The sequence below is a fragment of the Triticum aestivum genome, chromosome 6A (assembly GCF_018294505.1).
Source record: "Triticum aestivum cultivar Chinese Spring chromosome 6A, IWGSC CS RefSeq v2.1, whole genome shotgun sequence".
Classification (NCBI taxonomy): Eukaryota; Viridiplantae; Streptophyta; class Magnoliopsida; order Poales; family Poaceae; genus Triticum; species Triticum aestivum.
Genome location: NC_057809.1, coordinates 50,071,191 through 50,083,892, shown reverse-complemented (window position 1 = coordinate 50,083,892; position 12,702 = coordinate 50,071,191). Strand labels below are relative to the sequence as shown.

Below are 12,702 nucleotides of genomic sequence, written 5' to 3'. Positions count from 1 at the left end.
GGGACTCCGAACTACCTTCGGTACATCAAAACACATAAACTCATAATACCGATCGTCATCGAACGTTAAGCGTGCGGACCCTACGGGTTCGAGAACTATGTAGACATGACCGAGACTCGTCTCTGGTCAATAACCAATAGCGGAACCTGGATGCTCATATTGGTTCCTACATATTCTACGAAGATCTTTATCGGTCAAATCTCATAACAACATACGTTGTTCCCTTTGTCATCGGTATGTTACTTGCCCGAGATTCAATCGTCGGTATCATCACACCTAGTTCAATCTCGTTACCAGCAAGTCTCTTTACTCATTCCGTAATGCATCATCCCGCAACTGACTCATTAGTCACATTGCTTGCAAGGCTTATAGTGATGTGCATTAACGAGAGGGCCCAGAGATACCTCACCGACAATCGGAGTGACAAATCCTAATCTCGATCTATGCCAACTCAACAAAAACCATCGAAGACACCTGTAGAGCATCTTTATAATCACCCAGTTACGTTGTGACGTTTGATAGGACACTAAGTGTTCCTCCGGTATTCGGGAGTTGCATAATCTCATAGTTATAAGAACATGTATAAGTTATGAAGAAAGCAATAGCAATAAACTAAACGATCATAGTGCTAAGCTAACAGATGTGTCGTCAATCACATCATTCTCTAATGATGTGATCCCGTTCATCAAATGACAACTCATGTCTATGGCTAAGTTCGTCTTATCTTATGATGAATGTCAAATAATAGGTAATATCGGTAAGCATCAAGAAATGCCTATGAATTATTCACTTGCTATTGAACAATTTGATGTTTGGGGTTTTGATTACATGGGACCTTTTCCTTCCTCTAATGGTTATACACGTATTTTGGTTGTTGTTGATTATGTTACTAAATGGGTAGAAGCTATTCCAACTAGTAGTGTTGATCACAACACCTCTATTAAAATGCTAAAGGAAGTTATTTTCCCAAGGTTTGGAGTCCCTAGATACTTAATGACTGATGGTGGTTCACACTTTATTCCTGGTGCTTTCTGTAAAATGCTTGCCAAGTATGATGTTAACCATAGAATTGCATCACCCTATCATCCTCAGTCTAGTGGTCAAGTTGAACTTAGCAATAGAGAAATAAAATTGATTTTGCAAAATACTGTCAATAGGTCCAGGAAGAATTGGTCTAAGAAATTAGATGATGCACTTTGGGCTTATAGAACAGCTTATAAAAATCCTATGGGTATGTCTCCTTATAAAATGGTTTATGGAAAAACTTGTTATTTGCCTCTTGAGTTAGAACATAATGCTTATTGGGCAATTAAAGAACCCAATTATGATTTCAAACTTGCTGGTGAAAAGAGGTTATTTGATATAAGCTCATTAGATGAATGGAGAACCCAAGCTTATGAAAATGCAAAGTTATTCAAAGAAAAAGTTAAAAGATGTGATGACAAAAGAATCCAAAAGCGTGAGTTTAAAGTTGGAGAATATGTTCTTTTGTACAACTCTCGTTTTAGATTTTTTGCAGGAAAGCTCCTCCCGAAATGGGAAGGCCCCTATGTCATCGAGGACATTTACCGGTCTGGAGCCATCAAAATAAATAATTTCGAAGGCACTAACCCGAAGTTGTCAATGGGCAACGAATAAAGCATTATATCTCAGGTATGCCTATTAATGTTGAAAGTAATATTATCCAAACTTTGACACCGGAAGAACACATAAAAGAGTCCTTCTGGAACACTCCAGAATCATGAAAATAAGGAGGTACGTGATACGGTAAGTAAACGGACTCCGAAAAATCTGCAAAAATATTTTTATCAGTCTTGGAATATTTTAAAATTTTGGAAATAAAGAAACTCCCAGGAAGTGTACCCTAGTGGGCACAAGACACCAGGGCGCGCTAGGCAAGCCTGGTGCACCCAGGTGGGTTGTGCCCAACTGGGACGCCTCCCGTACTCCGTTTTTCTACCATATACTTGTCCTACAAGATAAAAAAATCTATATATACTTCCCGAACCTGTTGACCACCGTATCGTGGAGAAATCATGTGCTCTCTTTTTCCTTGTTGTTTTCGGTCAGATTCCATCTACCATGGCCTCTTCAAGCTCCTCCAAGGACAAGATCTCGCCTTCATCACCACCATCATCTCCTTCATCACCAAAAGGAGAATTGAGTATCGGGTATGGGCACTCCCCTTGGCTTCCCCCAAGCATGGGGAGATGCCCCGGTATTGTATCATCCCACTATCTTTTTGCTTTTATTTATCTTAGTTCAATCTTTTGCTTTCAGAAGAAATAAGGTTTAGTTCGATCCTTTCTTCTTTTGAGAGTTTGCTTAATGATCTACCTTTGTAATCGTGTGCAAGTTATATAATGAAGTTAGTTTTAATTTTTGCTCTCTTTACTTTCATGTTGCAAATGAAGAAAATAATTAAGGAAGAAAGGAAAAAAAGATAAAGGAAATAAATGAAGAAAGGAAATAAAAAATGAAAAGATTATATACTAATCCTATGGTAGGTGATGGCACTACATAAGGAAAAGTATAGGTAGAAAATTTTATTAGAAATTGACAAACATAGCATTAGTCAATGATGCAACTCATGAAAGAATTAATAAGGGAAGAGAAGATTCACATATAGATATACTATCCAAAAATCTTTTGTGATTGTCAGCCCTCATCAAAATATTATATGCCAAAATTGTTGACGTTGGACAAGGAAGACAACTTAATGGTTTATGTTTGTTTATATTCACATAGAAGTCATATTGTCATAGATCCATTAACATGTGATGCTTGCCCCCTATCTTTGCTAGCCAAAAATTCTGTACTAAGTAGAGATACTACTTGTGCATCCAAAAACCCTTAAACCCAAATCTTTTTCAAGAGTCCACCATACCTACCTACGGATTGAGTAAGATCCCTCAAGTAAGTTATCATCGGTGCAAAAAGGCAATAAAAATTGCTTCTAAAAGTGTGAGATCATTTAGTGTAAGAGAAAATTGAGCGTTGTACAAACTTGGATGACAAAGAATAAAAGTGACAGACTGCATAATAAAGGTTGTCATCTTAAGGGGCAATAGAATGTGACATTCTCTTACACTAAGGGAATGAGCATACAAACAAATAGGTGCATGGCAACCTCTGCTTCCCTCTGCGAAGGGCCTATCTTTTACTTTTATACAAAGAGTCAAAGTTTTTCTCTGTATTCCTTTTATTTTTCTCGTTTGTCAAGCATCATGTGGTGAGGAAAGATCTAGGCACATATGTCCAGTTGAATATAGATAGCATGAGTTATTATTGTTGACATCACCCTTGAGGTGCGAAACTATAAGCCCCCATCTTTCTATGTGTCCGGTTGAAACATTTTGCTCATGGGTACAAGGTGAGTGTTAGAAATCACAGAAGACTATATGATGGTTGAGTATGTGGACTTGCCATCAACATCTTCACTAGCACCATCTCATCTCAAACCCTAGTTCATCTCTTGTATTCAATCTTGTTACCGGAACTATAGATTGTTGCTAGGGGGTGACTAGTAGTGGAGATTACATCTTGTAGTTGATTACTATATGGTTTATTTGGTGGAAGACTATATGTTCAGATCCAATATGTTATTTAATACCCCTCTGATCTTGAGCATGATTATTATTTGTGAGTAGTTACTTTTGTTCTTGAGGTCACAGGAGAAATCATGTTGCAAGTAATCATGTGAATTTGATATGTGTTCGATATTTTGATAGTATGTATGTTGTGATTCCCTTAGTGATGGCATGTGAACGTCGATTACATGACACTTCACCATATTTGGGCCTAAGGGAATGCATTGTGGAGTAGTAAATAGATGGTGGGTTGCGAGAGTGACAGCAATTTAAACCCTAGTTTATGCACTATTCTGTAAGGGACCGATTGGATCCTAGAGTTTAATGCTATGGTTAGAATTTATTCTTAATACTTTTCTTGTAGTTGCGGATGCTTGCGGGAGGGTTAATCATAAGTAGGAGGTTTGTTCAAGCAAGAACAACACCTAAGGACCGGTCCACCCACATATCAAATTGTCAAAGTAGCGAACACAAATCAAACCAACAAGATCAAAGTAGCTAGATGAAATTCCCGTGTACCCTCAAGAACGCTTTGCTTATTATAAGAGACCGTTTTTGGCCTGTCCTTTGCCTCAAAAGGATTGGGCTACCTTGCTGCATACTTGTCACTATTATCGTTACTTGCTCGTTACAAATTATCTTGCTATCAAACTACTCGCTGCTTACAGTTTCAGCACTTGCAGACATCACCTTACTGAAAAGTACTTGTCATTTCCTTCTGCTCCTCGTTGGGTTCGACACTCTTACTTATCGAAAAGAGCTACAATTGATTCCCTATACTTGTGGGTCATCACCTACCGCATCAAAGCCCACCCCTCGGGTCAGCGCTGCACACAGCCTCCAGCATACTACAAACACCAGAAACTACTTGCAACTCCTGGACAGAGGACAGGGGCGGTTAATAAGTCGAGAGAGTCAATTAAGGATCCCAATGTGTGGTAGTAGCTGATCTTAAATCACGCATACAGATCTCAGTTCCTAAGGACGGTTCCAATGAAACAACCCACCATGTACTCCTACATGGCCTCTCATCGATACCTTTACCAAATCATGTTCACACACAGTAGAACATGTTCATCACCATTCCAATTCATCCCTGATGAATCGGCCCTGACTCAACTCTAAGCAGTAGCAGGCATGACCAACAAGCATGAATGAGTAGGCACATCAAGGCTCAAACAACTCCTACTCATGCTAGTGGGTTTCATCTATTTATTGTTGCAATGACAGGTCATGCAGAGAAAAGGGGTTCAACTACCGCAGCATGTAACAGTTGAATCGTTGTTGTCCTAATGCAGTAAAAGAGAGCAGGAGAAAGAGAGTGGGATTGTATCAGAATGAACAAGGGGTTTTGCTTCCCTGGCACTTCTAAAGATAGTATAGTTCTTCATCGGTGTCATCGATCTCATCGTCGGAACCACGTCTACTAAGAGGAGACAAATACCAGCAACAGAGAAGGAACACAATCAATGCAATGCAACAATATGATGCATGATCATGACATGGCAATATGTTGTGGTTTGGGCTAATGCAATTAGCAACCAGATTAAATGAAGTTGGTTTGAACCAAGGGTTCAAATTCAAACTCCATCTAAGGCATTTCAAATGCCATTTAATCAAATTGTCATATACAACAACTTTAGGTTGGTCAAACATGCATGACAGTGCCATAAACGGACTCCTCATTTTTTTGATCATTTTTCATATATAATTTATTTCATTTGGAGTTACGGTTGATTTTATATGATTTTTAGAAGTTTTGGCTATTTTCTGAAATAAATAAATCATTTCTAATTTATTTAAAATCCCAGACAAGCTTTACTGCGTCAGGATGGCGTCGATGTGACGTCAGCAAGTCAACAGGCGTGGTCAAGGTCAAACTTGACCAGTGGGTCCCACTGGTCAGTCTCACAGTGCTGGCTCGAGTCACAAACAGGTGGGACCGGTCAACGGCCACGTCAGCAAAGTCAATGCTGACATGTGGCATAGGGCCCACATGGCAGTGGCACTAGGGGTGTTTAGCGAGGTCATTAGTGCTAAGTAATCCGGCACCACGTTAGCAGTTGACGCCGGCGACCAAAAGCACGGTGGTGGCACACCGAAGTTGCTCGGGACGACACTGCAGGCGGTGTTTTGCGGCGTGGTTTGGAGCTATGGGGGCGACCTAAATCGACGGCGGCAAGCTCAAAGGCGGCGGGCGGAGTTTGGGTCTCGCTGGTTTCAGCGTTGCAAACCACGGCAGGAGCAGCTGATGAGGACATCAATACCATTGTTACACCCACAGCTCCTACTGTTACATATACTGGACCAATTACTAGAGCTCGCGCACGCCAATTAAATTACCAGGTACTTTCGTTTCTTGGTAATGATTCTAATGTTCATGAGATTATGATGCTGCCTAAATTGGATACATTTGTTTTGCTTTCAAATGAAGGGCCTAGCTTGGAGAAGGATAAACATTGGAGCAAGAACACGCATGGAGTTGATGGCATGCGCAAGGGGATCAAGAACGGAGTTACAAGTGATGATTTCAGGACTTTGAAGCCGCCATAAGGAGTGCATGAAGCCATGGACGAAATATACAAGATGTCACTTCATAATATTCGTCCATAGGCTATTCTAGGTGTTGCGTCACCTTATTAATGGGCCAGGCCCATGTAATTTCGAAATACTTAAGTATAGGCTATTTTTAGAGTCCGTATGTGTGGGGAAACAAGAGTTAGGGTTGGTTTCGGACCCCACCCTCAAGGGCCACGAAATTCCCCTCTCTTCCTCCATATATACAGCCCTTAGGGCGTCGTTTAGACTTTGGATTTTGTTTAGATTAAAAGTTCGCCATAGCTGCAACTTCGTGTACTTCGTTTGTGTCCAACGACCAGACCAAGACGTCACAGAACCCCACCTTGATCAATAAAGCTTTCATCTTATATTCGCAATATCCCGATTGCAATCTCAGTTTCTTGCTTGTTCTTCGTTTGCTCGCAGGAAATAGACCCTCGTGGTCAGGTTGATCGTGCTCCGGCGTGGTCAATAACCCTCGGAAGTTGGTTTAGCGATTGCTAAGGCGTGGCGTCTCGCACGTTCGTAGTCGGATCGTCAAGGTCGACTCCCACAGAAAACGATAGCCACCATCTCATCGAAACATCGGGACACCTTAGCCTCTATCAGCAGCTGGAGGGGGTTTTGGGCTTCTGGCGTTGCACTGAGCACGACTGTGTGCTCGGTTGCAGCTCTAGGTGACGGTGGCCACGGCGGCGACATGGCCAGCGGAGCCAAGCTCTCGGCCGCGACAGGCAACGGCGTTAGCGGGAGGAAAAGAGCTAGGAGAGAGGGGGGATCAACGCAGCAGCTCACAACGGATCCAACTGAGGGGTTGGCAACCTCGGGGGCGGGCTAGAGACGTCGTGAGGTCGTCGGCGATCTTGGCGGCCGAGCGGGGAGGAAGAAGTTGACGGGGCAGCGATGCAGGGCGAACGAGCGCTCGGGGCTCGGTCGAGGCGAAGTGGCAGACGACGTCGGAGATCGTGAGCAGCACGAGGAGGCGAGGGGAGCACGGTAGGCGCGGGTTCGACTGCGGCGCTCTCGGGCACGCTTGGGTCCGAGCGAGAGAGAGATCATAGGAGGGGGAAAACAAGGGGGAGAGTGAGAGAGGTCCGAGGGTGTCGTGGCGTCTCCAGGCGCATCAGGGCAGCGGCGGGAAGCAGGAGATGGCTCGGGCGCGTGCCGGCGCGCGGCGACCACGCGCGCGGCATCCAACTGGCGCGGGGAGGAAGACGCCCCTGCCCCTGGTGGGCTGGGCTGTCGTACCGGGCCGCCAGCTAGCCAGGTAAGTGGGCTGCCAGGTCAGTGCCCTCTCTCTCTCTCTCTCTCTCTTTCCTGTTTTCTTTATGTTTTCTATTTATTTGCTCTGTTTTGATTTAGTAAAAATACTAAATCATTTCATAAAATCCTCGAAATATTTGTGGGCACTTGTAGAATTATTTCCAATAGCCCTCAAATGCTTTCAAGATTATTTGGACATTTAAAATACTTTATAGAATTTAAATGTCCAAATTCAAATGCTTATGATTTAATTCAAAAATCCAGAGTCCTAGAGAAGTGTGCACCATTTTTGACAAAGGTTCTAGACCAATTCAAAAGTGATGAACATTTATGAAAGGCATTTTGGGTTCATTGAAAAGATTTAATTTTGACCCTAGTTGAATTTCATTTACTGCTAGGGTTTAACAATCCTCATTTCAAATTCATTTGAATTTTAAACATGATGACATCATGATCAAACAAGACAACAGGGCCTGAGCTAGGGCTGTGACATCGGCGTCCGGCCTGATGCCGGCAGTAACGGAGCAGCGGCGACCATCCTCCACGACATGGACCGGCCGGAGATTGAGAAGACACAATGAGAGGTAGACAGACAACAGGTAAAGCAATCTTACCGGTTACCATTAACCATACATATTCAACAGATATTTGCATACACATTCACAATTCAACCAAACCTTGTATATACAGTACATAAGAAAAAGCTGACGAGCACTACCATAAGAACACGCATGTTCTTGTAATACACCTATCATTTTCATAGGTACAACAATACTATATACTAACACCAGCAAAGTGGTAAGATATGATGTCAAAAAAAAAAGCAAAGTGGTAAGATACACATACAAATGAGCTTTTAACAAGTACAAAGTGGTTATCACACGCACCACGCCTCATCCCGCTAACCTGAAAAGGAGGTGGCGAGTGGTAAGGTGAAAGGGCTGTTGACCGTAAAAATTATGAATTTCTCACTGGTCCAAAATTATTTCCCCTCATGGAATCATAAACAGGTTCAGAACTGATTAGAAGTATATATAACCGAGCCATGATTACATATGTGGGTGAAATCATCCACATAAAGGGGTTCACTTTGAACAAAGACTTACTCTTGATATACATCTACATAAGCTTTCATACTACAAAATACAACACTGAGGTTTTCACTCTCCAACTCCAACCGAACAAACTGACAGAAAGTAATTTAGAGAACAAGGAGGTAACCAAACATATGCTACTGGCATATACTTTCACCCAAACACATAGAGAACAAGGGGAGCCAAAATACCTGTATACATCAAAATGACTTCATGTGTATATGCAACTAGGAGTGTGGTGAAAATGGTACATCTTGAATCAGCTAATAATCGTGCTAATTGAACTATACTAAAAAGAACGAGAGAGAAAACACCAACCTATTATATAATATACAACATAATCAATGCAAACATAGGCCACCAGAAGTTAAGATACGGGAGGATATGGCATCCAAGGGCACAACCAAAATTTGATTCTCCACCGAAGACTACAAACAGTAAAGACATTGTTCATCCACAGATGTTCACTAATGCCAAGGAAAATAAAAGGCTTACTGATCTATCAACTATTCAAGTTTCAGTGCATGTTGCTGATACAGCTTATTACGTATTTCTCTACTCAAGATTTGTTTAGCTAGATTCCGTCGCCAAACAAATTTCAGGGGGAAAATGAATTTACAGTCACCAAACAAATTTCAGGGAGAAAATGAATTTACCGTCACCAAACAAGTTTCAGGGGGGGAATGAATAATAATGCTAGTAGCCACGGGACATGAATTAGTATTTAGTAATGCAGAATTTCCTTCGTTATACTTCAAACAGTAATTATCAGTTTGCTGGCAGATATGGCAACTGACCTTTTTAGATCTTCAGTCAAGCTGCATTTATAGCTCAATAGGCATTTTTTTTTCATGAACAATTGCTAACCCAGATGTATTTATATTATATTAAAAACCTAAATGAAGTGTGAATCGATGAGAGAAGATGATAAGGAATGCAAACATATGGTCCATGGGTTATTTTTCCTTATGACAACAGAAGTTTCAATACAGAGGATACTATTTGGTCCATTCAGAAATTTGTACCAAGGGAACATCAAGATACTCATTATACCCGGAGATTTCACTCCGGTAATCAGATCACGTTCACTCAGATCCCAATTGTCACTCAAAACAATCGCAACTGCACCATCTACCAGCACCCAATTACAAGAACCACCAACGAGGAAAGAGTATTCAAGTTTCTCACTGAGCACAGGAAGGAGGAAGTATTTCATTCTGCTACCCGCTTAACATGACAAGACTCCTCATCTATGAGAAGGCAAAGAAGCTGGGCCAGAAGAAAACATCCAGGAGGCAGTGATCCATGAAAGCATGATGGGAGGCCGTTAGGTGGGCAATAGTTGAGCAAAGGGTTGTAGAGAGACTCATAGCGTATGCTCTTGCAATTTGGTACTTGAGAAATGGTAATAATAAGTAAAGCAATACATATTCGGAAAATAACAGTTCAGATAACTCAACTTGCATGTGGAAGATAAGCTTACCCACTTGACCAGTACATCACAATATCATATCTAACTGAATAATCGCCGTATGTATTGTCTACACCGTGTCCACCACAAATGCCTCACAACTTCCGCTCCCTCGTGTCCACCACCAATGCCTGTTATAAGCATAATAAGTCAAACGGCACATTACAAAGAAACGGTCAAATAGGTATGAGGAGGCATAAACAAGATACTTAGATAAACTTGCAGCTGTAATTTGAAAAGATGAAATTAACTCAAGTAATTGATTTTTTTATGCTATAAACGAACACTTGCAATAGGGGTCTACTACAAGTGATAAATGAACAATTATTTTGTAAATTTCAAACCAAGTAACGATTGTGGATTTAAGATTATTAGCAAACTCAGCGGAGATAACATACTGAAATAAAGAAATACAAATACTGAAATATAAGATGTTCTAACTTTTTATCAATCGGATGTATATAGACATGTTTTAGTGTGTTTGTTCACTCATTTCAGTCCGTATGTAGTCCATATTGAAATATCCAAAACATTTTATATTTGTGAACGGATGGACTAGCTTTTAAGCTTCCAAATGCAAGGCTACCTATTCGACATTATAGTTTGTTCAAGCTAATTATTCTTATAGTTTTTCGCGACTTCAAACTGCTATGCACCTCATCTTGAAACACAAACTGCACTGCGGCTATGCGCTAACACTACCATTATACAACCCTTGCATATTTCAATAGGCAGGCCGCAGGCCACTTTGATTCAGGTTAATCGTTATACAAAGAACTAGCCAACCTCGATGTTGATTGTTTTAGTGCAGACTTTTTATATAACTTATGTATCCTAGATAGCTGATCTGTGCTTGATCCATGTCATGGAAAAGGATTATCCGTTTGATTATTTGACAACTGCATAGCCACCAGACCAGATAGTTCCCTCTCAGGGTATGCCTATAATTAACTTCATATAGTAGTTTTTATGTTTCTTTCCATAGCTCTGACTTGAAGCAGATAGTGCAAAGTTTGGTAATAAAATAACAATATTAGGAGCAACATTGTGCAGGTTCAGAAGAGATGTGTTGAAAAGGTCACCAAGCAGCAAAAGAAACAAGTGATATTACACTACTTACTAAAGCGGCATTTAATCAGCCACTTAACGAAAAATAACTCTGTTTTGTTATATCCTCAGTGAAAAGGTACCTGGAGTGTAGACAATTTCGAATGGATAGTAACGATAAGCGATGCCGGTCACAGGAAGTTTCTTGAGCTGCAATGACTCAAGGTGGACCATGAAGACACCAACAACTGTCCAGAAGAACGCCACATTATTTTCCTCTGCATAACCTATCATATTCGGTGGCTCTTTCTCTGAATTTGGGGGAAGTAACTTGTCCAGTTCAATAGTTCTTCCACTGCTCCAAGAAACATCGCCATGACAGTCTGTCTCCCTCTTCCAAAATTGGGCGATGAAGCCTGACACGACGATGAGACCCATCCCACCACCCTCTGTCCGCATAACCACGACATGGCGAGTGCGGCTGGTAAGCACCTGCGCTGGCAACAATGTCACAGCTAGGCTCTTCCTACCCAAATCAAACTCGAGGATATTGGATGCTGAAACCAACCAATAAATGCAATCCCCCGCCAGTACAGCGGGCTCGCCTAAATGAACCATAGACACCAATGGAACCGGGCACGAGATGGTATCGCCCCATACGCCGGTCTCCGACGAGTAAACGCGGCCGAGCGCTCTTCTAGGCTGCTTCCCGTCGCTGCTTACCAAGACCACCTGGAAGTGGTCGATTTCTCCGGCGGCGCGGAGCACCGTCCCGTTGATGGGGTTCTCCAACGGGTGGAACCCGAACCCCCGGGGGACGGCCAGGCGGTGCTGGACGCCGGCGACGGGGTCCCACACGACGACCTGGAGCGAGATCGGGAGGAAGAAGAGCGCGAGGCCGTGGCGCCATCCGAGGGTCATGTAGCGGTCGTGGAGGTCGAGGGAGAAGTGGCCGCGGGGGAGGCGGTCGGGGGCGTCCAGGGCTGGCTGGAAGGTGATGCCCTGGTTCGCGTCGATGAAGCCGAGGAGCGGAGGGCTGCGGCGGTGGTGGATGCGGAAGCGGCGGCGGAAGGCGGGGTCGGAGAGGAGGCTGCGCCAGCGCCTGCAGACGAGGGAGGCGCGTGGGAGGGAGGAGGGCTGCGGGGGGAGGCGGAGCAGGATCTCGGAGAGCAGGTCGTCGTCGTCCAGCGGCGGCGCCGCCGCGGAACGGGGGAGGAAGCTGGTCGTCGTCATCTCGCTCACAGGTCGTGCAGGGTGTGCGGTCAGTCAAGCCCAGGTCCAAAGTGACGCTGAAGAGACGGGGACGACTAGCCAGCCCATGAGACCGCTGCTGGTGAGAGCCCATAAGGCCATGACCAGCAGACAAACGTAAAAGCCCATGAGATTGTATATTCCCCACACAAGGTTGGCGCTGTGCGTTGTCCAAACGGTGCTCTGTTTTTATTTTCTTCAACCAGGAGGGGTGAACGAGGTGCCAAACTTTTTTTTCAAGCATAGCACGGGTAAAAATCAGTACCGTTGGTTAGAGGTAGGGATGTAAATGGCGCGATAAACGGCGGCGCAAAGCCCTTTTTTTGGTTAGCTTGATAGTAGTTATTTTCTTAGAAAAAGAGAACTTTTTTGAACCGTTAGACTGATAAGTGGGCTTAAACAGTGTGCCGCTTGGATCCCTAGTTAG

General features: G+C 43.1%; 1 protein-coding gene across 1 annotated transcript; it reads right to left on the bottom strand.

The window, feature by feature from the left end:
* Window positions 1-8,078: 8,078 nt before the first annotated feature.
* Window positions 8,079-12,323, bottom strand: LOC123131941 (uncharacterized). The gene is made up of 3 exons (XM_044551670.1): window positions 11,168-12,323; window positions 9,990-10,108; window positions 8,079-8,318 (listed from the first exon to the last, which is right to left on the bottom strand). Exons 1-2 carry the CDS (start codon window positions 12,255-12,257, stop codon window positions 10,020-10,022), a joined length of 1,179 nt encoding a protein of 392 aa, XP_044407605.1. The 5' UTR covers window positions 12,258-12,323; the 3' UTR covers window positions 8,079-8,318; window positions 9,990-10,019.
* Between the last annotated feature and the right edge of the window lie 379 nt (window positions 12,324-12,702).